This window comes from Oncorhynchus masou, chromosome 13 (assembly GCF_036934945.1).
Source record: "Oncorhynchus masou masou isolate Uvic2021 chromosome 13, UVic_Omas_1.1, whole genome shotgun sequence".
Lineage (NCBI taxonomy): Eukaryota > Metazoa > Chordata > Actinopteri > Salmoniformes > Salmonidae > Oncorhynchus > Oncorhynchus masou.
The window spans coordinates 56,049,059-56,075,710 of record NC_088224.1 but is presented as its reverse complement, the minus strand read 5'-3'; the positions used below and the strand labels follow the sequence as shown (position 1 = coordinate 56,075,710).

General features: G+C 44.0%; 2 protein-coding genes across 4 annotated transcripts; one reads left to right on the top strand and one right to left on the bottom strand.

Moving 5' to 3' along the window:
• The first annotated feature begins 223 nt into the window (after positions 1-223).
• On the top strand, positions 224-11,798 carry LOC135552622 (5'-3' exonuclease PLD3-like). Of its 3 annotated transcripts, XM_064984343.1 has the most exons (13): positions 360-612; positions 3,209-3,314; positions 3,414-3,495; positions 3,585-3,635; positions 7,931-8,088; positions 8,300-8,480; positions 8,576-8,693; positions 8,837-8,964; positions 9,246-9,446; positions 9,613-9,752; positions 10,128-10,293; positions 10,403-10,502; positions 10,675-11,798. In XM_064984343.1, exons 3-13 carry the CDS (start codon positions 3,469-3,471, stop codon positions 10,860-10,862), a joined length of 1,458 nt encoding a protein of 485 aa, XP_064840415.1. In that variant the 5' UTR covers positions 360-612; positions 3,209-3,314; positions 3,414-3,468; the 3' UTR covers positions 10,863-11,798. The 3 variants fall into 3 exon arrangements, with proteins under 3 accessions (XP_064840417.1, XP_064840415.1, XP_064840416.1); XM_064984345.1 differs by lacking the exons at positions 360-612; positions 3,209-3,314 and adding an exon at positions 224-324; XM_064984344.1 differs by lacking the exon at positions 3,209-3,314.
• Positions 11,799-12,071: 273 nt separating this feature from the next.
• Positions 12,072-14,390, bottom strand: LOC135553355 (homeodomain-interacting protein kinase 4-like). Its single transcript, XM_064985506.1, has 3 exons — positions 13,855-14,390; positions 12,364-13,669; positions 12,072-12,227 (listed from the first exon to the last, which is right to left on the bottom strand). Exons 1-3 carry the CDS (start codon positions 14,388-14,390, stop codon positions 12,072-12,074), a joined length of 1,998 nt encoding a protein of 665 aa, XP_064841578.1.
• Positions 14,391-26,652: the final 12,262 nt, after the last annotated feature.

Sequence of the window (26,652 nt, the reverse complement as noted above, 5' to 3'; positions counted from 1 at the left end):
TTGTCATGAGGAGGGGTCAGCCAATCATGAAGAAGAAAATTGACTACTTCAAAATGTATATTGCTTCAATGGCGTTGCCCGTCCCTGTACAGATACAAAAATGAGTCCTCTATCTATCTTTATGGCTGTAGCCTCTGCAGAGCCTGTCGAGTCCCCGACATCGAGATGTACCGGTTTTCAGGGGAAATGGAAAGAGAGTCTGTGACGCGACTATCCGCTTTTGGCGTTAACGTCCATCTTAACTCCTCCACATTTACTGGATTGGTTAAACCGTGCAGAAGACAATCTCACTCGGCACTTTTGCATCCTTGTCAAGATCAGTATGTAAGGCATCTACTTTCAGGCGTTAGATGCGATGCCTCACATATGACGTTGGGTTGGATTCTCATTGGTTGTTTAGGCTTGGTCATATGACCACACGCTCGAGACGGCGTAGCCAATTTGTAAAGTATTTGCTCTGGTATTTTTTCATTCTGGCAATTGCATTTTGTTTATCTACATTTAGTTGTTAAAAACAATAGCCTAATGTAACCGGTAAAAACATTAACGATAATTTACATTCGGTAATTTAATCCATGAAAGATTTCACAAGGCCTGGCCGCATGATTTCAGGTATGGATTTGAGTGTCTTGTTGTTTTACTCGCTTATATAGCCTTTGATCATCTCGGCACGCTCCAAACATCGAAACATTGTTGCAACCAGTGGTGGGAAAAGTACTAATTTGTCATAGTTGAGTAAAAGTAAAGATACCCTAATATAAAATGACTCAAGTAAAAGTGAAAGTCACCCAGTAAAATATTACTTGAGTAAAAGTCTAAAAGTGTTTAGTTTTAAATGTACTTAAGTATCAAACGTAAATGGAACTTCTAAAATGTACTTAAGTATCAAAAGTAAAAGTATAAAGCATTTCAAATTCAGTATATTAAGCAAACAAACCAGACAGCACAATTATTATTATTATTTTTTAACGGATAGCCAGGGGCACACTCCAACACTAAGACATAATTTACAAACGAAGCATTTGTGTGGAGTGAGTCAGCCAGATCAGAGGCATTAGGGATGACCAGGGATGTTCTCTCGATAAGTGTGTGAATTGGACCATTTTCCTGTCAAAATGTAATGAGTACTTTTGGGTGTCAGGGAAAATGTATGCAGTAAAAAGTACATTATTATCTTTATGGAATGTAGTAAAGTAAAAGTTGGCAAAAATGTATTTAGTAAAGTACATATACCCCCCCAAAACTACGTAAGTAGTACTTTAAAGTATTTTTAATTAGGTATTTAACTCCACTGGTTGCAACACTGTTATGGCTATAATGTAACCGCTGCAATACTCATGCAATATGATATCTAATTGATTGACAAGTTCAGCAAATAAAAACAGGAAATTGACTCAGGCCTACACTAGGTGTTCCACACAGAACACTTTCAATATGCATAGGCAATTGGTGGTTACGACACTCAATTTACTGACAAGGGAGAAAGAGGAACATAAACACAAAATCTGAAACAATATGTTTTATCAAGTCTTTATTTCACTGTACCATGGATATGGGGACCTACGCATAACCATGTTTGTCTATGACTCAATGTCAATTGCCATGGGGCAAGCTCCAAATGTAGCCATCTTATCATCCATAATGACATGGTCATTGAAGATAACCGTTTAAGGGTAAAGTTTGAAATAAGTAGCATTTTCTCTAACGCTGACTCGCCTCATAAACATTCTTCCTCGTATTTACCCTACAAATGTAGTTATTCTTACAAAGAGATAGACTAGGCCAGCCACAAGACGATGTTTTGTTTTGTCTTGTTGAATTTACCATTAACAATATGCCATTTGTTTGACTAAAAGCACTTGTTATTTGTGTCTTTGAGAACCAGTCATTAGCAAAGCAAACAATGGTCAACATGATTCTGGTAACGTCTTGCCTTTAAGTTCGTACAGCTTGATAGCCTATTCATAGTCACTAGAGTCCTGCCCTCAGTCGAGGCTTCCCACTCGTGACTTGCAGCTCTGAAACAGCTCATTTAACTTCTCCTCAGAAACTGATATGTTTAAGCGTATCTAAGATGCTTCTGCTTTTCTGGAACATTTAGTCCAGAAATGGCGTATTATCTTATTGGAGTCATGAGCATAGGAAATGCGTTCCACAAATTAAATGTCAAGCCACAAGATGTGCTCTGGAGTATCTCGTGCTGTTTGTCAAATGATACAGTGCATTCGGAAAGTATTCAGGCCCCTTGATTTCCCCCCCCCCCCACATTTTGTTATGTTACGGCCTTATTATAAAATGGATTAAATTAATTTAATCTTCATCAATCTACACACAATACCCCATAATAACAAAGCAAAAACAGGTTTAGACATTTTAGCAAATTTGTACAAATAAATAAATAATAATAAATGGAAATCATATTTTCACAAGTATTCAGACCCTTTACTCTGTACTTTGTTGAAGCACCTTTGGCAGCGGTTATAGCCTCGAGTCTTCTTGGGTATGACGCTACAAGCTTGGCACGCCTGTATTTGGGGAGTTTCTCCCATTCTTCTCTGCAGATCCTTTCAAGCTCTGTCAGGTTGGATGGGGAGCGTCGCTGTACAGCTATTTTCAGGTCTCTCCAGAGATGTTCGATTGGGTTCAAGTCAAGGCTTAAATCATTTTTTGGAAACATGTCAAGGATTATTAATGGAAGCAGGATGCACCTGAGCTCAATTTCTTGTCTCATAGCAAAGGGTCTGAATACTTACGTAAATAAGGTATTGCTGTTTTAAAACATGTATAAATTAGCAGACATTTCTAAAAACCTGCTTTGTCGTTATGGAGTATTGTTTTTAGATACATTTAGAAAAAATCTATTTTAGAATCAGGGGGTAACTTAACAAAATTTGGAAAATTCAAGGGCTCTGAATACTTTCTGCATGCACTGTATGTAAAGTGTCCACTATATGTAAAGTGTGCACCATATAGGCCTGTGCATTATCTTGAACACCTGCCTGCAAACACTCCTGGCCTGTAGCTTTGAAGTCAGTCATTCTTATATAGTGTTAATGACACCTGGAACTTTCTTTATTATGAATAGGTCTTGACAGAATTGGGGGTGGGGGTGGGGGGGGGCAGAGGTAGTGTGGAGACGATGGTATGTCGTCGGTAGAATAACACTATTGACTGAGAGTACTGTATTCCACCATTCATTGTGATATAGGGGCTCAGTGAGTACGGTCACTCATCAGGCACTATAGAGATACAGCTCAACACGTTTCCTGTCACTTCAACCACAAACAGCAAGGCACTTATCCCTGGTTGCTCCTGTAAGTCACTCTGGATAAGAGCGTCTGCTAAAGGACTAGAATTAAAAACTATAGCTGGGTCTTAAATTATTTGATGTAATTTTCTTCTGTTCTGTTTAGAGCCTTTTCTGAGCCTCCTGAAGAACTTTGTCAAAAGAGACAGTACTCTGTAACCATGATTTCTGATATTCCCTACAAGAAGGTAAGGTTTTTGTCAGTACTGTTGTCATACGTTTTGACGGAATTTTGTGTCTCAGTTTTCTAACTCCTTAATATCTTCTTCTGGTGCAGATGTGTAATGTGGAGTCGAGGAGAGAAGAGTCCTGCAGGAAAGCACAGATGGTATCCAATATTAATGACATTTACCAAGCAACCTAATGAAAATGGTGTAAAAAGATGATTAGTCAGTGGCCAAGGTTGTGAGTTAAAAGGGAATGTACCCTAAATTCATTTTCATGTGTATTTCTAGTCATTCCACTACGCATATCATAATTTAGCACACAGTTGCATCATAGCTATCGAAACACCCCGTGTGTCAAAAAGTTGCATTTAACACTTTACACTTCTATCCTGCTCTTCTATGCCAGTGATTATTAGAAAGCAGCACAACTTACGTTGGGCATGTAATTCAAATGATCTTCTGTGACCAATGTTTAATAGAGCCCTGCCTGAGCGTTACCCATGCCTGCAACATTCAGGCCCTACCCTCCCCAGGCCAGATTGCTTCTGCCTGAAATAATTATTAAAATTAGCTGCTCCTCTCTCTATGTCACCCGCTCCCTGAGCACTGCTTGCTCTGCTCATGATGGCTCTGCGTGTGTCTGAGTATCCATAGCAACGGCTCTGCTTAGGCTGCTCATTGATGAGACATGAGCGAGCACAGAGCATGGCTGTTAAGCTGCTTTTCTTCACTCTAAACTCCGACAAAACTCAAGGAACATTATTATTTTTTGATGAGGTTGAAGCACTTTTGACACCTACACATTGAACCAAGTTCAACCCACACACCATCCATTCCACCCAGTTAGAGAGAGGGGAATCTTGGGAGTTGTAGGAATTAACTCAAACTGGCAATTGGGAACATCAGGACTGGTCAGGACATTCAAAGCTCGATATCTACTCAGGCATAGTTTTGAAACTCAATTTTGTGTGTGAATGTGTCTACTAGGGACCACTGAAAATAACAACCACTGAATTACATGGGCAAAATAGTCCTTTAAACAGACAAACTCTCATGGGACTCATGGTGATTTCGATCACTAATGGCGCCGGAGGAGATGGCTGCCGTTTTATGGGCTCTTAACCAATTGTGCTATTGCGTGTGATTTATTTTACGTTATTTGTAACTTATTTTGTACATAATGCTACTGCCACTGTCTCTTATGACTGAAAATAACATCTGGAATTAAGGGCAGCGATTATTCACCTCGTACTGGACAAAGAGTTTTTATTTTATTTAAAGAGTCGGAAATAAAGGATTTACTTCGGACACTGGACAAGGCCTAATCCCTGTCATTCGCATGAAGAAGAGACAGAGATATCGGGGACATAGGTCGGGGTGCCTTGTAAGGATCCGATGGCAGGTGGGTAATCCGCCTCGACCATCAGTCCTATTAGCCAACGTGTAATCATTGGATAATAAAATGTATGAGCTCCGATCAAGACTAACCTACCAACGAGACATTAAAAACTGTAATATCTTATGTTTCACCGAGTCATGGCTAAAAGACAACATGGATAACATACAGCTGGCTGGGTTTTCCATGCATCGGCAAGATAAAACAGCTGCCTCCGGTAAGACAAGGGGTGGCAGTCTGTGTCTATTTGTAAATAACAGCTGGTGTGCAAAATCTAATATGAAGAAAATCTCAAGGTTTTGCTCACCTGAGGTAGAGTATCTCATGATAAGCTGTAGACCACACTATTTACCAAGAGAGTTTTCATCTATATTTTTCGTAGCTGTCTATTTACCACCACAAACCGATGCTGGCACTAAGACTGCACTCAACGAGCTGTGTAAGGCCATAAGTAAAAATGAAAATGCTTGTCCAGAGGTGGAGCTCCTAGTGACCAGAGACTTTAATACAGGCAAACTTAAATACATTTTACCTCATTTCTACCAGCATGTTACATGTGCAACCAGGTGAGAAAAAAACTCTAGACCACCTTTACTCCACACACAGAGATGCGTACAAAGATCGCCCTCCATTTGGCAAATCTGACCATACCTCTATCCTCCTGACTCCTGCTTACAAGTAGAAACTAAAGCAGGAAGTACCAGTGACTCGCTCAATACAGAAGTGGTCAGATGAAGCAGATTCTAAGCTACAGGACTGTTTTGCTAGCACAGACTGGAATATGTTCCGGGATTCTTCCGACGTCATCCCCACACTGACCGTACATACCCCAACTAGAAGCCATGGATTACATGCAACATCCACACTTAGCTAAAAGGTAGAGCTGCTGCTTTCAAGGAGTGGGACTTTAACCCGGAAGCTTATAAGAAATCCCACTATGCCCTCCGACGAACCATCACATTGGCAAAGTGTCAATACAGGAGTAAGATTTAATCCTACTACACCGGCTCCGATGCTCGTCGGATGTGTCAGGGCTTGCAAACTATTACGAACTACATAGGGAAGCACAGCCGCGAGCTGCCCAGTGACACGAGCCTACCAGACGAGCTAAATTAGTTCTATGCTCGCTCCGAGGCAAGAAACACTGAAGCATGCATGAGAGCACCAGATGTTCCAGATGACTGTGTGATCATGCTCTCTGTAGCCAATGTGAGTAAGACCTTTAAACAGGTCAACATACACAAGGCCACAGGGCCAGACGGACTACCAGGATGTGTACTCCGAGCATGCGCTGACCAACTGGCAAGTGTCTTCACTGACATTTTCAACCTGTGTCTGACCGAGTCTGTAATAACAACATGTTTCAAGCAGACCACCAAAGTCTCTGTGCCCAAGAACACCAAGGTAACCTGCCTAAATTACTACCAACCCATAGCACTCATGTCTGTAGTCATGAAGAGCTTTGAATGGCTAGTCATGGCTCACATCAACACCATTATCCCAGAAACCCAAGACCCACTCCAATTTGCATACCGCCCCAACAGATCCACAGATGACGCAATCTCTTTTGCACTCCACACTACCCTTTCCCACCTGGACAAAAGGAGCACCTACGTGAGAATGCTATTCCTTGACTACAGCTCAGAGTTCAACACCAGAGTACCCTCAATGCTCATCAATAAGCTAAGGACCATGGGACCCAAGACTTTACTCTGCAACTGGATCCTGGACTTCCTGACAGGCTGCCCCCAGGTGGTAAGGGTAGGTAACAACACATCTGCCATGCTGATCATCAACATGGAGAGGACCCTCAGAGGTGCGTTCTCAGTCCCCTCCTGTACTCCCTATTCACCCATGAATGCATGGCCAAACATGACTTCAACAGCATCATTAAGTTTGCCGATGACACAACAGTGGTAGGCCTGATCACCGACAATGATGAGACAGCCTATAGGAAGGAGGTCAGAGACCTGGCCGTGTGGTGCCAGGATAACAACCTCTCCCACAATGTGATGAAGACAAAGGAGATGATCGTGGACTACAGGAAAAGGAGTGCCGAGCACGCCCCCATTTCTTCGACTGGGCTGTAGTGGAGCAGGTTGAGAGCTTCAAGTTCCTTGGTGTCCACATCACCAACAAACTATCATGTTCCAAACACACCAAGACGGTCGTGAAGAGGGCACGACAACGCCTATTCCCCCTCAGGAGACTGAAAAGGTTTGGAATGTGTCCTCAGATCCTCAAAAGGTTCTACAGCTGCACCATCAAGAGCATGACCTCCTGGTATGGCAACTGCTCAGTCTCTGACCGCAAGGCACTACTTAGGGTAGTGCGTACGGCCCAGTACATCACTGGGGCCAAGCTTCCTGCCATCCAGAACCTCTATACCAGGTGGTGTCAGAGGAAAGGCCCTAAAAATTGCCAAAGACTCCAGCCACCCTAGTCATAGACCGTTGCTCTTTGATGCCGCACAGCAAGCGGTACCGGAGCGTGAAGTCTATGTCCAAAAGGCTTCATGACAGCTTCTCACCCCAAGCCATAAGACTTCTGAACAGCTAATCATTTGGCTACCCTGGACTATTTTCATTAACCCCCCCCCCCCCTCCCACTTTTACGCTGTTGCTACTCACTTTACCTACATGTACATATTACCTCAATTACCTCCACGAACCTGTGCCCACGTTGACTCTGTATCGGTACCCCCTGTATATAGCCTCACTACTGTTCTTTTATTGTTGCTCTTTAATATATATATATTTTTTCAACTTTATTATTTTTAAATGTGTATATATATTTATTTATGTTTTACTTTATGTTTATTTTAGTAAGTACTGTCTTAACGCTTATTTTTCTTAACTGCATTGTTGGTTAAGGGCTTGTAAGTAAGCATTTCACTGTAAGGTCTACTACACCTGTTGTATTCGGTGCATGTGACAAATACAATTTGATTTGATTCTATTCAACCTCAGTTCCATAACCGTTATCTCATTCCTCTTTGGTCAGGATGGTCTGGTCAGGGTCACCTCTACATGACTATGCTCATGCCATCTCTGTGTGTAGTATTATAGGTGTCTGCTGGGTCTCACTGGGGTGGTCAGTCTGCTATTGGCTGCCGTGTTCCTCCAGACCCTGCTGCTTCCCGTGGTTAACTCCTCCCCAAACAAGCCCGGCTTCCAGCTCCCACTTCCTCTCACTGACACTTGCACCGACCCCTGCAAGTGAGTGGACCTCTGTACAATGTCTAATTTCCCACTGTTTGGGTGCTCACTGTAAACATCTTATTCTGCTCATTCATCCTCTATCATTCTGCAGCTTTAACTCCTTTGTGGTTACGTGGTTAACCACCATTGTCATGTTTTGCAGAACAGGTGCTATCATTAACTGTTCAAGGGTTTAGTAAAACAATGACACTTCCTTTTTCTCTTCCAGACTCGTTCTATTGGAGAGCATCCCAGAGGGGTTAGAGTTCAATTCTAGTGTCACCAACCCATCCATCTACCAGGCTTGGCTAAATCTGATTAGTGAGGCTCGCAGTAGCGTGGACATTGCGTCTTTCTATTGGACGCTCACCAACAAAGACACAGGCTCTCATGAGCCAACGGCGGATCAGGTGAGTGCGTTCTGTGATTGGCAGGCAATGCGATGCAGTTCTAACCTGTGGGCAGTTGTGGCTTATTTTAGTCTAAACAGTTGTTTCATCTATAGGGCGAGGATGTCCTGAATAGGCTAGCTCAGGTGTCTGGGAAGCTCTCTGTCCGCATCGCTGTAAATACACCAACCGAGTCCCAACATCACGAAGACCTCAATCTATTACAAAGTTCTGGTAAGGGGTTCTCTGACCGTGCATTTATGTTTTCAATTCCATTGAATTTGAGTTAATTTGACTGCAATCAAGCTGCTAACTACAGTTAAGGACGTATTACTTTGTTTGCTTTTTGTGGTGATAATGGTAGCTCATTTTGTTAGGTGCTGATGTAAGAGCCGTGAACATGCGGGATTTGACCACTGGAGTACTTCACACCAAGTTCTGGGTGGTGGACAAGAAGCACATCTACATTGGCAGTGCCAACATGGACTGGAGGTCCCTTACCCAGGTGAGTCTCCTCTGTGCCCTCACACTCAGCCTCACTTTTTCTTAAGTTAACAATAAAACAATGTGTTGTTCAAAAATGAAAATGTAACTATACGAGTTCCTTAAACTATTCGAAAAGTTATTCTTGTGGGTTTTTTTGGAGGATGTAATCCTATTTCCTTGTTCTTTTAAAGTGTAAACATTATATCGCAAGTTTGGAGTGTCAGGTTATTGTCTAAAATGTACACATCAAGTGTTGGGAAAGTAGCTTTGGTTCAGTCCGTCCTCTGTTGTCCTGTTTAGGTGAAGGAGCTGGGGGCTGTGGTGTACAACTGCAGCTGCTTGGCTGCAGACCTGGGGAAGATCTTCGAGGCCTACTGGTACCTTGGGCAAAAAGACACACCCATCCCGTCCCCTTGGCCCAGCAGTTTCAACACTCTTTACAATAAGGACTCGCCTCTGCAGTTACCACTCAACGGCACAGCCTCCCACGTGTATCTGACGGTAAGAATTGACTAAACATGCACATTTTCAATAATCCAATATTTTAATCATATAATACAAATTGTACCGGTTTGTGAAGTCTCTTTATGGAATTCCCCATCTTCATTTTCTCTGGTCCTATGTTAGACATATTACTATACTTCATTTGACTGTGCTGTACCTTCAGAGTTCTCCACCATCTTTCTGTGCTGCTGGGAGGACCGGAGACCTGCAGTCTATTCTCAGTGTGATGGAGGACGCACAGGAGTTTATCTACATCGCTGTCATGAACTACCTGCCCACCATGGAGTTCTCGCGACCCAAACGGTCAGCCTTCTATTTTAATGTATTAACCTCACCAAAGTTTACGATATGTATTCAGTTTATAATTGATAAAGCACACAAGGCTTAGAGCTCCCGAGTGGCGCAGCGGTCAAAGGCATTGCATCTCAGTGCCAGAGGCGTTACTACAGTCCCTAGTTTGAATCCAGGCTGTATCACATCCTGCCGTGATTGGGAGTCCCATAGGGAGGCGCACAATTGGCCCAACGTCGGATGGGTTTGGCTGGGGTAGGCCATCATTGTAAATAATAATTTGTTCTTACCTGACTTGCCTAGTTAAATAAAGCTAACAATTTTCTACAAAAATAATAATTTGCCCATATGACTCTGGCCTAACCCTCTGTGTGGCGCCCTCTGCAGGTACTGGGCAGAAATTGACACTCAGATCAGACGTGTGGCATACGAGAAGCGGGTGAAGGTGCGTCTGCTCATCAGCTGTTGGGCCAGCACTTCGCCTGTCATGATCCCCTTCCTGAAAGCCTTGGATTCAATGCAGAAACCCAAGGCCAAGCTGGATGTCCAGGTGGTGAGTAGGACCTCTCGCTACTTATGCACTTTACTTATCATCATTGATATGGTAAGGTCCTCCACAAGAGCAATTGTTAAATATTAAGCTCTTCTTCGCTGTTTTACAGAAACTCTTTGTTGTGCCAGCCAATCCCAAGCAGAAAGAAATCCCCTTTGCCAGGGTCAACCATAACAAGTACATGGTGACGGACAAGGTCGCCTATATAGGTGATTCCGCTCTCTCCTAGATAACACGTGCACCAGTCATGCTACTGTATAATGCCAATCAACAATTTCTGATGTTAAAACCAGAGGTAACTTCTCAGTTATGCACAACCTACAAAGTCAGATCCCATGAACTATAAAATGCAACGTTATTGTGTTTCCCATTGATCACCAGGTACCTCTAACTGGTCTGGAGACTATTTTGTGAACACTGCTGGATCGGCTCTGGTGGTGAACCAAACAGCTGCCCAGTCAGTGGAGCCTACGGTCCAGGCACAACTACAGGCCGTGTTCGAAAGGGACTGGGACTCCGGCTACAGCACCCCAATCCACCAGCACACCAACCTCAAAATGGTGTGTTAGATACAATACTACACTCTAGACCAGGGGTTCCCAACTCCAGTCCTGGAGTACCCCCCCAATAGCACACATTTTTGCTGTAGCCTCTGGTAAATTTGGGGGGGATTCAACTCCTTGAGGGCCTGATGATTAGTTGACAAGTTCAATCTGGTGTGCTTGTCTGGGGCTACAATACAAAAGTCTACTGTTTGAGATACTCGAAGCCTGGAGTTTGGAACCTCCACTCTAGAATGTTACAGGGCCTGTGTCCTCCAAGCCAGCATGGGGAGGAATGTATTCTAATCAGCAGGTGTTTCTGGGATGATTTCTTAAATTGCAGCACTTTAAAAAAAAATAATTGCAGGAGTAGCAGGAGATATGTACTGTAGCAGAAGGTGGGTAAAACGATGCTGCCCTCTGCAGCGTCAATGGGTCTATCACATCAACGATCAAAAGACAAGCATGTATGTTAACAATAAGGCGTTATCAGCTTCAACTCCTCGGGAATAAATCCCAGTGAATCTCAGGGAGGTTGCTATATTACGTGTTGAATGTTTGGACTGATGTTTCTTGGCATGCTGGTTTGATCCTTTTATTCTTTATAATGTATGTTTGGTGTGTTGTGCCTCGTTTTTCTATGCAGCCTAGACTCTAGGTTTTTTTAAATTCAATCATTCTGAATCCTAGCTTTAAAACTAGTATGTTTCCCATAGGATTGTGCAGCAACTGATTTCATGTGTACAATTAAGTCCAGAATTTATTTTTCTGGAATTTGCACTGCGTGGAGTGTCTCTAATATGAGTAGTACAGTGGAGAATGTTACAACTGTCAAAGTACTTCAGTGTTTAAAAGCACTGCACTGTGTATAATTTGGCACGCACTGTTACTGTACAATATTGATCACATTTTGTACACACTTCTTCCTTTGTCGTAATGTCCCTAATAAATTGAATTTAAACAGTTGTCTGTCATTTCATTTTTAGCAGTTGTATACACAAGTGTTTAGAATAAGTAAGTCTATCTTATTTCATTACCATGAATAATGCATGCAGTCTTGCAAAGTATACATTTATTTATCCACTGTGCAGTCAATATGAAACTCAAAACGACAACATTTTCAGAGGGCTGTTTTAAAAAGCGGGTCTACTTGTCTATTCAGGCCTGTTTTGCATTGGCAGAGTGTCTGTTTGCTGTATTGAGGAGATCACGTTGACCCCCCTCCCTCCAGGAGACTCAGTAGTGGAGGCATTGCTGCTGTGTATGGCTACAGCAGGCTGGGGGGCCGTAGCCCAGGTAGGAGGACACCTCTGGGTCCGTGGTCCACGCCGGCCACCATTGGCCACAATGACAGGTGTAGCCTTCAGGTTCAAAATTGAGAAACTGGATATCCTGTGGGAGAGTGGGACAGCAAAATGCTAAATGACAAAAATGTTCCAGAATTGTAAACCCCACACCATTTATACAGTATTATGCTTCAAATCTCTACTGACAATGATATTGTATCTCCAAAATGGCATACTCTTACCTCCAAACCATAATCACGGGCTGCCTCCTTTGCCCCTGCCTGCTCCCTGGGCCCTGCAAGGTCCTGTTGGGTGGTGGGGTCCCTAGAAAAGAAACTGAAGCCTATGGGCTCACCTGCTTTGTCCACCTGTGGCACAGAGGTGTAGCTCAACCTGTGGGTAGGATCGGACCGTGAGGACCTGGCCACTGGCTGCCTCAGGCGCTGGCTCTCACACAGCCTGGTGAAATAGGACAGCATGGAGCCACTCTCTGGTTCCTCTCTGCTGGTGGAGCCTAAGTGAGGACAGTCTAGCTCAGTCTCCTGGAAGGCAATGCTTTCACTTGGTTGGAGGCCAGCTTGGAGATCTGAAGGTATCACAGAACTGGAGGGATGGAAGGCACACTGGACATCCTTGTCTGCCCATACCCCCATGGTGGTCTCCAGGCTGGCCTCATCCACAATGCACAAGCTCTCCATCAGGTCTTCAATCAGTGCTGTGGGGGACTGAGGCACACTGGGGACTGGGGTCTGCTGGGAGAGAACCCCATTGTTACCTTGTAAACCCTCTGAGGATGGTGGATAGCCCTCCCGGTGGTCATGGTGATTTTGAACCCGTGGACATGACTGGTGGGCCTCCTTCTCCCTGGGGTACAGGAACCGCTGGCCCCTCTCTGCATTCAGATGGTGAGACCGACAGCTGTCTCCCTCTGGAGCTGTATCCTGAATCAGGGCTTCACGGAGAGCCTGAGCGGACTGCTCATAGTAGCGGTTGTAGTCTGGGCACATGCGTAAGTGGTGCATGCTGATGAAAGGATGGTGTAAGGCTGCATTGGGTAGGATCCTCTGGTGGGAGTCCAAGGTTAACATCCGCTTAAGGAGCTGCACCATGCTCCGGCGGTCCTCAACTTCTGCTGCCACGTCTTCGTTGCGGAGCTCTGGGTCGTGCTCCGTGAACTCCATGGTCTCCAGCTGGTCCAGAGAGGAGAGGATGTACTTCCTCCGATCTGTCGATCTCAGCTGCTTCCCCTGTGTACGGCCTTCTGTGCCTGAGGGGGGATGCCTCTTGTTGGGCTTGAGCTGCCATTTATTCTCTCCTCGACTGTTGGTGGTGAGCTTGAAGAAATTGTGAACCTTGCTGGCCATGTTGAGCAGATGGGCTTGCGGTAGCCCTTGCGTCTCGCAGATGTACCTCACTTGATCGAACTCTGAATCGCCGGGATACAGAGGCCATCCAAGGAACAACTCTGACATCACACAACCCAGAGACCACATGTCCACTTTCTCACAGAATGGAAGGCCCAGGAGGATTTCAGGAGACCTATAGAACCTGTGAGTTATTTGAAAAACAGGGTTAGAGCCAATTTAAGTAGTTATTTTCTTTCCCAAATGTTTTTTTTGTTTTTTTGTGAAGTGATCATTTGGGGTTCACACAGATACCCTGAATTTGTTTTAATGATCACAATCACAAATACAAGACATCACAAAGCATGTGGTGCAACATATGCTCTCTACCTGGATTGGATGTATGGCTCCTTAACAAAATGCACTTCACTGAAAATACTTGCAGAACCAAAATCAATCAACTTTACGCTGAAAGGATGGCGACAATGATCCACGATCATTATATTTTCCGGTTTCAGATCAGCATGAATGATGGCGAGTTCCTTCAGTTTGGCTAGTGCTTTTATCATCTGACACGTGATGGTCCTGATGTTGCGGACCGCCATCGGCTTGAAACCATTCTCTTTCTGAAGCTGATACAGGTTCTTCTCCAATAGTTCAAAAACCAGGTAATGATTCGTTTGGTCACGGAAGGCCTCATGAAATTGAACTATGTGGCTTGTCTTCAAATTATTCCGGGAAAGAGCACTTATAAGTTTTAATTCATTTTTTATCACTCGATTTCTGTGAACATCCATTTTCATCATTTTTACCGCCACTAATTCTCCGTCACTCCCTCTCCAGCATTTTGACACTTTTCCGAAGGTACCCTTTCCAACTACATCCAAAGTGTGGTATACTTCAGTTTCAGAGTAGATATCTCTCATTCTCAGCTTGCTTCCTGGTCTTTGTGGTGATTTTAATTTCAATTATAAACATATTGTCAATAGTTCTAAATCCATGGAACGTTCCCTGGGCGATCTAACAATTCTAAGCATTCTATTTCGAAAGTTTCATCAGAACTAAACTATTTGCAGAAGTTGCAATACCTTCACTTGTTAAATGACCGAGATTTTGAGAAAATCACCACCATCATTATCATCATTATCCTCAACCATCATCGATTATATTAGTTGGCTAATACTGATAAGATTATAAATGATAACAATATGCCTTTATGATGATACATGATGAACAAATAAGTATTACAGTATTATTACTATTAAATGTATTATTATTATGACAATAATACATAGGCTAAATAAAGAAATACATTTGTTCACTGTTTTTGTTCCTGAAAAAAATGACTTGGCCTAGCGAATGCATATATACAGTAGTCTATGCCCGTCTCTATGCAAAATCATTGAGACAACAATTGAATTCTGATGTCAATGGCCTCCACCTATCCAACCTTTTCCACATCATCAGAAGAAGGAGGGGCATCTATTATGTCAACAGTTACTTTGGGACCGGGCGAAAAAGACGGCATATAGGCCTATATCAAAAACAGTTACTTTTGCCCTACAGTTTGTAGTTAAATATCGCAGTCGTTTATTGTTTTTCTTTTTATGAGTGGTTGGTAGGCTATATAATTGTGCAGCTTATGCTCTATCCACGACAATCGTCCCGTTATCTAATGATGCCGGGCGCACGAACTGTGGAGCACTTGGGTGAGGCTTCCAAAGTTTTTACAGATTGAATTTCGAACTTCTAGATCAGCGCCAAGTTATCCACCATAAAGATGAGGTAAGAGTACAAGTATTTCTGTTACAAATTGTATTATATTGGTGATTTGGTAGCCTAAGTTTTTCACTAACCTTTTTGAGGTTCCACTGGATATCAGAAGGTGAATTCACCAATTTGTAAGTCGCTCTGGATAAGAGCGTCTGCTAAATGACTTAAATGTAAATGTAATGTAAATCAATGACCTGCCAAGGTGACTTTGGGGTAGCCTAACATTGGTGGACTAAACATGCGCAGAACCAGTGTTGGGGAATAGTGAAGTACATGTAGTAATTTAACAACATTTTGCAATAGCTTGGTGGTAGTTGAATTAAATTCAAATCTAGGTAGTGTTATCAGTAGCTTTGTAGCTTTGTTTCCATGTACCAATGTTTTTAAGGGTAGGGTAGATTTTGTTAACAAGTAAATATTTTTGTTAAGATGGGTCGCGGCTTTTGTGGAGCGATGGGTAACGATGCTACTGTTACATTAACTCGTAGGTATGTGTGTGGCAACAACCAACTTTTTTCCAACAGATATTATCAATAAATCCATTCCAATAAGGCATGACATAAGGTATAGATACAACATCCTGCTGAAACAAGGCTCGTATCACTCTGTTGTTGAATGGACCAAAAGATAAACACATCTTTCCTACTATAAGCCTATAATCTTTCCCTGAGTCAACAGGGTCAATAGAATGTAGGCTCTGAGGGTCAGGTCTTGACACGTTCCTGAATAACAGAGCACAAGGTTTTAATATTGTTCAGCTTTCACCAATTTTAGTCCCGCCCAGTTCAGCTCCATCGCCCAATGCTATCATCGCTCAATGGTGTCCCGCCCACTCGGCTTTTCTTGCTTTCCTTCCATTGAAAGTGAATGGCTTCCGATGTTTCACCGCGCGATGCCTCCTCCTGGTGTAAACTCACCGTTCTTGTCACTTCTTTTTTTATAAAAAATGCTGATCAATCATGCCTAATCCCTTTTAATCTCTGGAAATGATTTCCTTGCAGGTCCAGTTTTAACACCACGATTAGTCCTCATATCTCTCAGTGGAGCAGCTAATGGGGTTCTTAATACATACTAAATACTCCCAGAATTAAAGCTATGAGGTTGTCTTTTTCTCTCTCTGCGATTATCACTTTCACAAGAAGTCATACTTTCTTTACAAGTTTATTTAGGTTCATTTGAACCATTTCATCATTCAGGTTACTGCCTTGGATGACTGCTCCCAGTGCCAAGAGTAGAGCATTGCCATTGCAAATTATGGGCAGCTATTGTGTGCCGGCCATTTTAGACCCCCAGAAAGAAAATCTGTATGTTTTTTCCTTTGCTAGTTTGATCAATTACCTAATTGGCCATTCAGTATTTAGAGATTGAGATACATTTGAATGTTAAACATTAGTTTTAGTCCTATTTGTAGAGTGTATTGCAGTAGCGGCATTTAAGCACTGGTGGGCAGCATTAAGGCAGTTTCCATAGCCGTAGTGAGGTCACATGGCGCGCAGTGCTGCTTCACATTCTCATCAATCGCTCTAGGATACTAATCTCAGAGCCCTATCAGTCAGAATAAGGTATGCACTGGACTTTGTCGTGAACACACGTGTGCGTCACTCTCTATCACGATCAGATCGCAGAACAATTTCTGTAATGCCATGTCGTCAGGTGCAGAAGTATGCAAAGCACAGCCCAGAGTTTATTTTGGTTTCCCTGTGCCAGTGCTGCCACCCAGTGGGGAAGAGGAGGAGGGTGGAGAGGTACTTGCCTACTGCCTACAGCCATGGTGGGCGTTTGGTGGCGCTGTCCTCTACCAGGACAGGATGCCTCTCTCTGAACGTCCTGTGTTGACAGAGGAGCTGCTGCTCCGAGCACCACCCTGGACACGCCCCCAGCCAGCCCACCCTCCTCAACCCTAATCACTCAGCCTACCCCCTACTCACCTGCTCCCTGTCCCTTAGAGGGAGACAACTCTGCACTCTCCAACTTTCCCATCCAATGTGATATTGATTCTGTAGGGCTGAATACCTAATCACTGGTCTGGATGATATAGATGTCATATGGCTTTTCCCACACAGGTGCTGGTGTTACTGGACTCCTTAATGGAAAAGAAAGACCACAAAGGTGGCCTTACATACCAGTAAGGAGGAAGGATCTTGGTTTGTCTGTAGGAACAGTAGCCTATATGTGTTTTCTTTTGACAGAAATGTTCCTACCAAAAGAACAAATGCACTTTAATTATCATCCTGTCTTGCCAGTGAGCAGGTGTGGTGACAAGGGTGCGTACAGTACTCATGGGCCCCACCCTCCTCCCTGCCTGGCTCTCCCCATGCCGGACCCAGGGCCTTTTGGAACTCCCTCACAACCCAGGGTGTCCACCCATCTGGGTGGTTATATTTACCCAGGGGAGTATAGGCAAGGGGTGGGTTTGGGGCGTGCTCTTTCCAAATGGCCTGGAATGAGAACTCTATCTTAATTTATATCTAGCCATATACAGTAACACAGCATTAAGAAACCAAGCCTGATCTCTCCTCTTGACATCAATGAATGATTGCGTGTCCCTCTCTCTGGAAAGTGTACTGAGGAGTTACTGGACTGTAGTTTTTCACCCCATCTCTGTCTCTATTATTTTAGCTCTCGTTTTCTACCCCTCTGATCCGCTCCGATCCTCTCCCTATCCAGATTCTTTAGGCTGGACCAGATGCAGACGAGGGGCATGCCTTTGCCGTGCTAGTGCCGCAGTCTGTGATGACTCCATTCGGTGGTGTCTGGCTCTTCCGTGGGCAGCAGATGGCTTGAAGGTGGGTTCCTCTTCCACCGCAATTTGGCTTCCCTCTATCCCAACCTACAGGCCAGGAACCGCATTTCTCTTCCAGTTATGTCACTTAGTTCCAGTTACACAGTTTCCAATCCACAACCTTAGACATGATGGCTACATTTGGCCCCAGTTGATTTGGGTTGTAGCCACAATGGTTTCTTTCATTATTTGATGAACTACTGTATGGTCATGGTTTGCTGCTTGCTGATGTTCCCTGCCCATTTTCATGTTTTCCTTAGTTGTGTACTCTGCTTTGTGACTATCCAATGCCGGTCATCTCATAACTGTAGGACCAGTGGCTGGAGGATCTGCAAGCAAGTGATGGCAGATGGAAACACCATCAAAGCGAGAGATGGCATTGCACTGCAGAGGACCCAACACCAAAGCCCTGGTCTATTGACCAATCCTTTCTAACACGATGACCAGCTCAATCAATCATTGAGATGAGTAGCTCAGCTATTAAAAGTCAAAACACTATTATCAATTCATCCAGTTCATAGCAGTGAAAATGTTTCCATTAGTTGCCATAAACAGATTGTTTTTGATCCGTTCTGGCACAAACAATATTAGGCATGATTATGGAAGTGCCAAAAGGTGAGTGCTATCAGGACTATGTATGACCTTTGGACTTGCTGCCAGGTTCATAATACACTGATGTGGGAAATAAAGTACTGTTTTGACCCTGAACTTCTGTTCCTTTTCTCCTCGTGCTTTTGAATGATATCATCCAATTAGGATACTTCCTTTTCACCACTTCATGTGTTATTGGATTGTCTGTTGGCAGTTATGAATGGTCAGCGGCAACACTCAGATTTGATCAAATTAAGGGGATAGTCTCATGACAGCAAATCAGGTAAGCAGTGGAATGGACTCTAACTCACTTCGAATTTTGATACCACCAGCTGAACGTTTCAGAGCTGATCAAGTGTGGATTTCAAAGCAATCTGCAATAGCCTTGTATTACTTCATATGGATTCATTTTAGTGTGTAAAATAAATGTTATTACAGAATATTGGAATGTTTTTTACAAATGGTAATATACAAAATTAGTGGATTCAGCTATTTCAGCCACACTTGTTTCTGACAGGTGTATAAAATCGAGCACACAGCCATGCAATTTCCATAGACAAATATTGGCAGTGTAATTCCCAGTACTGAAGAGTTCAGGGACTTTTAACGTGGCAGCGCCATAGGATGCCACCTTTCCAAAAGTCAGTTCGTCAGATTTCTTCCCTGCTGGAGCTGCCCCGGTCAACTGTAAGTATATTGTTAGGTGAAAACATCTAGGAGCAACAACGGCTCAGCCGTGAAGTGGTAGGCCACACAAGCTCATCACTCACTACCGAGTTCCAAACTGCTTCTTGTCAGCACAAGAACTGTTCGTCGAGAGCTTCATGACATGGCCAAGCAGCCACACTCAAGCCTAAGATCATTGGACTCTGGAGCAGTGGAAATGCGTTCTATGGAGTGATGAATCATGCTTCACCATCTGGTGAATCTGGGTTTGGCGGATGCCAGGAGAACGCTACCTGAATTTATTAATTCCTACGATGAAGCATGGTGGTGGCAGCATCATGCTGTGGGAATGTTTTTCAGCGTCAGGGACTGGGAGACCAGTCAGGATCGAGGGAATGATGAACTGAGCAAAGTACAGATAGATTCTTGATGAAAACCTACTTCAGAGAAGAAGAAAAAAACTTCCAACCCGGACAACGATGCTAAGCACACAGCCAAAACAACGCAAGAGTGGCTTTGGGACATGTCTCTGAATGTCCTTGAGTGGCTCAGCCAGAGCCCAGACTTGAAACCGATCGAACATCTCTGGAGAGACCTGGAGAAACACTCCCCATCCAACATGACAGAACTTGAGAGGATCTGCAGAGAAGAATGTGATAAACTCCCCAAATACAGTTAGTTCTGTTAATAGTGGTAGTAGTATGTGACTGACTGTACTGTACGATCATCTTACTATGATACCCATTGGCCTGTTTACCACAGGCCAGGCAGGGGGAATGTGTTTTTCTTTTGATTATATTGTGGCTTGTTTTGAGCTCTGTCTGACACGGTGTCCATTGACCAGTTAACACTAAGCCTGCTCACAAGGCCGCGTTGGGCCGGGGCTAAAGCCGTCCCGCCACGGAACAAAAGAGCAGGGCTTTACCAGGGGGACACGCAAACTGCTGACTGTCAACTTGAGCTAATGCGGTCCCATTCTGTTCCGTCTCGGTCCTGTCGGCCTCCCTCCCTCTCTCTCTCTCTCTCTCTCTCTCTCTCTCTCTCTCTCTCTCTCCCGCTCCCTCTCTCTCTCTTCTCTCTCTCTCTCTCTCTTTCCAAGCCTGGGACCCTCTTTCTACACGCTAGCCCAGAAACAGCTAGGTCTTCCACCAGCCTACTGACAGACAAGAGTGCTAACCTTCAGATAATTATCTGTCCATCCAGTTGCACCCATCTCTTTTTTTTTTCAGTGTGTCAAAGTGTGTTTGTGTGCATGTGCTCTGTGGTTTTGCGTCTCTTTGGACCATGTGTGATTGTCTGCGTGGGATATTCAGAGTCACCTGGACACCCTCTTCCAATGCAGGTCAGTAGGGATGGGGGACCTGCTGTTCATTAGCCTTATTGTGGTTCCTAGTGATAGACATTGCTTTGTCGAGCTGCATTTCGAGCTGATTCCGGAGACACAATATTGATGAGAAACAACATCATTGACTTTTTCTGTCTTGAATCAGATCTATTGGCAAATCCAATCCAATTTTATTGGGGGAAATGTGTGTTCCAAGGTGTCTTTTATTTCACAGGAACAGTTTTTTCGTAGGAAGAGATGCAGCTCAAATCAGTTCTTAGTTTAAACTGTAGACTTGCTTCGATGCCATGCTACGTGGTAGCACTAGCAACCCCTCCCACTCCAGTTGACCTCCCTGCTGAAACATGTCACAGAAAAATTCCATCTCTCGCTCTTGTTATTTATGTTGAAGAGGGGTTCCCGACCAAGTCCCTTGACTATAAATACACCTAGACGGAGGGCCAGCTCAAGGCAAAATGATAAGAGGATATGAGCATTGTTTAGCTGACAGTTGTGTTAAAGTTAGTGTAACCTTATCTGGCAGACATTCCTGGTGTTATATGAAGTCTGTGCTGGCTTATCTACTGAGACCTGTTTCCTCTTTGTGTCTTCCTGAACACCTGGATGTTCTTGTCCTGACCTGAGACAGGGATCCACAGTTGGAAGGGATGCTCAGTAGATTTATGTTTTCTGGTTGTCATGTTTCTACATTTCATTTAAACGGTCTGGGTTTCTGCCCTCACAAAGTGCGGTCATATTGGCTAACTTGAAGAAATGCTTTTCATCCCATCATCTACAGATGCTGGGCTTTTCTCTGCTCGGCCTCTGTTTCTTTTCAGTACGCACACACAAACTTACACGCGCACACGCGCAAACACACACCACACACGCACGCACGCACGCACGCACACACGCACGCACGCACGCACGCACGCACACACACACACACACACACACACACACACACACACACACACACACACACACACACACACACACACACACACACACACACACACACACACACACACAAACACACACACAGTTAAAGACCAGACAGCCATCATGTGACCACATGTGACCAACCTCTGGAGTCACAACAACAGTCAGTCAATACTATGGGCTGCAGCTGTCCCCAGAGCACAGCCCATCCCAGATCCCATTGGGGATGTTTTCCCCTGTAGCCCCCCGCAGCCAGCCTGCTCCAGTTTTCTGGCACAGCGAACCGCTGACATGAGGGGATTGCTGGGCCACTGGGCCACTCTGTCCCGTGCCAATCCAGCTGCCCACCTCACCTCACCCCCCAATGCTCCGAGCCTCCCTGTCTAAATCCTAGTTTTGTGTCATCGGCGGAATGCAACAATGACAGCGTTAACACAATGCAAGCGGCTTGATCTCCCTGGCAGCCTTCCGTGGCAGGCTTGTGTCCCTGGCCAGGGCTCGATGGGACCACCTGTGTGGCTCACATGGGGGTCCAGCTGGCAGAATGGATGGTATTACTCCATGTCTATGCAGGCATGGTGGTTATGAACCACCACAGCACTCACTTTGACTACCTAAGCTCTGCAAGCAGGGAAGTTAATAACAGGCCATCGATACACACCGTACACTCAGTGTTAAGCTCATAACAACAGATGCTCTCCCCAGAAGAGTCACACTTTCTCTAAATTAAGACCCCAGGCCTGTTCTTATTTTGATCTCGAGGGATAAAAATAGCCACACAACATTAGCTCCGCTATCCCAGATCTGAAGATAATTCCTTTTGTTATTCCTCCACTTTGTTTGACTCCTCAGGGAATTTAAACAATGTCACCAGCAGCCAGCCAGGTAGGTAGTTTACATGTCGCTGAAGAAGAGTGGTCTCCGGTCTTTTTCTCAAATATGCAGCAGAAGAAAGCTCATGACAATCTGACTGAATCCTGACAAAGTTTTTGGCCCCTTCCTCCTCCCCCCTATCTTGACAGTCCTGCCCCTCACCTTCCTAATATGGGGGCATCCCCTTGCCCTCGTCCAATCATTACTCTCGTTACGTCCCACCTAGAGATGCCATGGGGCTTGTCCAGATTTCCCAACTGAGGTTTCAGTGAAGGGAAAGGCTGGCTGGTAACAGGGTGATCAGGAGTGAGTGAGTGAGTGAGAGTTTGACAGAGAGCAGTGTGTGATTTCATATCTTCTACCAGGTGAATCTCTCACCCAGGGAGGTAGCACACTGTGACAGCGGTATCAACCAGGTAGGATTAGTCTCAATCTCACTACAGTGGAAATGTCTTAGATCTGATTCATTGTGACTTCTTAGATCTGAGAGTTTGTGGACAGTACATGTGGAAGAGTGGGATTGTTGTGGTGGGTAGGTGCGGTGGTGCATGTATCTCAGGTTAGGATAGTGGCAGGACTTTTTAACCTCGGTGTTATGGCTGTTCAACTGTTTGTACATAGTGCAGAATGGAATCAAGTCCACTGGTGATGATATACTTCAGTCTCGTTCATGTCATATCTGTTCATCTAGTTATCTGCATCGTTGTTTGAGAATGTTCTTTCACCCCCATTATTTTACTAAAAACATTTGTCTAACTGTGTTGTGCAGCATAGACTGACGTCTGGAGACCCTACACATTGCTAGGTATTGATAACATAGCTATTATTTGTTGGATAAGTACACAGGCCGTATAGAAGGACAAACGCCACTTGTATTGTTGATAGCATAGGGCTGTGTTACCATACAATATGCTCAACATGGTCGTTGTGGATTGCTGCTGTCTGCTGCTGTTCCTGCTTGCAAAGATTATTGATGAGGTAGTAGCAGCACGCAATTGTTTCAAACACTCCATCTTAATTTTACACACGGGCAACTTCTGCAACCTGCCGGTCACAGGATCTGAGTGTTGCACCCCAGCCCAATAGCTTGGTATGCCATGGCAAGTTGGGTAGAATGGTAAACCTGGTATGGAGGGCAAGACCCACCCAGAGTTAAGGCTAGGTTTGAATGACAGTAACAGGCATATAAGTATTACGTGAAAGTATAATCTAAAAGTTATTTTCAAGTTATTTTTCCTCCCTCTGGTTCTCAGGCCACTAGCGACCGTTTGCCTAGGTAAAATGTGAATGTGTTGGTCATTTTAGAGATGTTAATGTGTGCGTTGGGAGTCTTTTTGTGTAGCTATTTAAAAAGCATCTTAATAAGGTTTAAAATCCTTAAAAACGTTAAGGTTACGTTTATTTTTTGAATCTATCTCAGCCAATGAATGTAACAACTTACATGGCTGCTTGTTAGGATGTTCGATAACAACTCCTATCTGATTTTGAACTGTGCGTGTTCCCATAGCCCTCTCCTCCCTTTGATGGCATGTGTTGAATGTCTGTGTGTGTGATCCCCCTGCCATTCCTCTGAGGACTGACGGGTCAAACGTGTTAATGGGACACCAGCACCATCCACGGGGGTGGGAGGGGGGGGGGCAGTCTGCTTTGGAGTTATCATCACTGCAGGGACCTGTTATGAATGTTGTTGATAAACTATAGATAGATGTTTATGCCACTGCGTAGCAGAGTGTAATGCATGCAGCTCACCCTCCCCAAATACAGTCTGAAATAGGCAGACTGTATCTGACCCCCTACAGACAAGCCAGAGGGTTATAGATACTGTGGGGCAAAAACGTATTTAGTCAGCCACCAATTGTGCAAGTTCTCCCACTTAAAAAGATGAGAGAGGCCTGTAATTTAGGTACACTTCAACTATGGCAGACAAAATGAGAAGAAAATGGGTGGTGGTCCGAAAACTTATTTTCCACCATAATTTGCAAATAAATTCATAAAAAATCCTACAATGTGATTTTCTGGATTTTTTTTCTAATTTTGTCTGTCATAATTGAAGTGTACCTATGATGAAAATTACAGGCCTCTCTCATCTTTTTAGGTGGGAGAACTACTTTTTTGCCCCACTGTATATCACAAGACTGATTTTTATGTAAATATGAGCGTTTATGGGAGTTTTTATTTACTGGGAATGTGTAGGATACCAGGGTATAATATCATAGGAATCCTATTCTCTTTGAGCTGTAAGGTAGTGTGACAGAGTTAGTATGAATTCATGTGAATAAGAAAACAAATTATTACAGTTTCCTAGCGACAGGTTTCTTGAGCAGTGGTGCGGGTCGGTAGTAGACGAGGAAGTAACAGGGTCAAGAGGCGGTTGGGCGATTTGAAGGAAGCTGGGGAAGCTCAGAAGGAAACACAGTTAGACACAGGGAAACTGCCATCAAAATACACAGATAAAAACTGGATTTAAGATTAATGTCCATGCTTTAAATACATTTATTCATCACCCAACAGTGCTATATTTGACATTATCATGGGAGAAGGAGGGTTGTTTGTGTCTTGCCCTCCTTGTTGAGTATTTATCTCACAAAATATCTCAGTTTCCGGTTTATAAAGAGGCATTTCCTGTCCACCTCAGGATGTGGCTGATTCTTCCATCTGAGCTTTCAAAGGACAAGAAGACCCTCTCAATCTCTAATATTCAGTTCCCATAGTCCTCTTCAAAGACATATTCTGGATGAGGAGCCATTATAAGTGTGACTGGCTAAAACAATCCCATATAATCCCATATTCAGTTCAATCCCATATTCAATTCAATCTTAGTTTTGTGTATTCAGGTTGTGCATTACATGATTCCACCTGACAATTCTGATTAGTCTACAGACTCTGCAAAGACTCTAGTGTCTGATTCATGTTCAGGGAGCACATGATGCTTTAGGAATCCAGGTTGGGTACTACCATGCTATGTCTCTCACCTGATTAACTCCATGCTTTGACCAGCTTCAGGTTCTTAGGAAACTATGCAGTATATATTTTTTTATGTATTATTTCTTACATTGTTACCCCAGGAAATCTTAAGTCTTATTACATATAGCCGGGAAGAGCTATTGGATATATGAGCAACGTCAATTTCCCAAAATTACGACCAGGAATACGACTTTCCCGAAGCGGATCCTCTGTTCGGACCACCACCCAGGACAATGGATCTAATCCCAGTAGCCAACCCAAAATAACGGCACCGCAGAAGGGGCAGACAGATCAGCCTCCTGGTCAGGCTCCGTAGATGTGCACATCACTCACCACTCCCGAGTATACTACTCGCCAACTACTCCAGTTTTCTTGACAACAAGGTAGACGGAATTCAAGCAAGGGTTCCCTTCCGGAGAGACATCAGAGATTGTAACATTCTCTGTTTCACAGAAACATGGGTCTCTCGGGATATGTTGTCGGAATCGATTCAGCCACCCGGCTTCTCCATGCATCGCACCGACAGAGATAAACACCCCTCTGGGAAGTTGAAGGGCGGGGGTGTATGATTTATGATTAACGACTCATGGTGTAATCATAACAACATACAGGAACTCAGGTCCTTCTGCTCACCCGACCTACCAAGAGAATTTTCATCAGTTATAGTCACAGCTGTGTACATTCCCCCTCAAGCGAACACCAAGACAGCCCTCAAGGAACTTCACTGGACTCTATGTAAACTGTAAACTATATATCCGGAGGCTACATTTATTGTAGCTGGGGATTTTAACAAAGCAAATTTCAGAACAAGGCTACCTAAATTCTATTAGCACATTGATTGCACGACACGCAGGGCTAATACTCCCAAACACTGCTACTCTAACTTCCGTGATGCATACAAAGCCATTTCCCGCCGTTCATTCGGCAAATCCGACCACGACGCCATCTTGCTCATACAGTATTATAAGCAGAAACTCAAACAGGATGTTTTTCTAGTGACGAGATCCATTCAACGCTGGTCTGACCAATCGGAAGCCACCCTTCAAGATTGTTTTGATCACGCGGACTGGAATATGTTCTGGTCAGCCTCAGTGAACAACATTGACCAATACGCTGACTCGGTGATTGCGTTTATAAAGAAGTGCATTGGAGATGTTGTACCCAATGTGACGATTAAAACCTACTCTGACCAGAAACCGTGGCTGGATGGCAGCATTCGCGCAAAACTGAAAGTGCGATCCACCGCATTTAACCATGGAAAGAGGTCTGGAGT

What these genes read in the sequence shown, in the direction of transcription:
- LOC135553355 (XM_064985506.1), bottom strand. Translation starts at nt 14,390, where the DNA reads ATGAGAGATATCTACTCTGAAACTGAAGTATACCACACTTTGGATGTA. An exon ending in GAGCCATACATCCAATCCAG is followed by an intron (nt 13,670 to 13,854) that starts GTAGAGAGCATA and finishes AATAACTCACAG; the next exon opens with GTTCTATAGGTCTCCTGAAA. An exon ending in CCCGTGATTATGGTTTGGAG is followed by an intron (nt 12,228 to 12,363) that starts GTAAGAGTATGC and finishes ACTCTCCCACAG; the next exon opens with GATATCCAGTTTCTCAATTT.
- LOC135552622 (XM_064984345.1), top strand. Translation starts at nt 3,469, where the DNA reads ATGATTTCTGATATTCCCTACAAGAAG. An exon ending in CTGATATTCCCTACAAGAAG is followed by an intron (nt 3,496 to 3,584) that starts GTAAGGTTTTTG and finishes CTTCTGGTGCAG; the next exon opens with ATGTGTAATGTGGAGTCGAG. An exon ending in CCAAGCTGGATGTCCAGGTG is followed by an intron (nt 10,294 to 10,402) that starts GTGAGTAGGACC and finishes GCTGTTTTACAG; the next exon opens with AAACTCTTTGTTGTGCCAGC.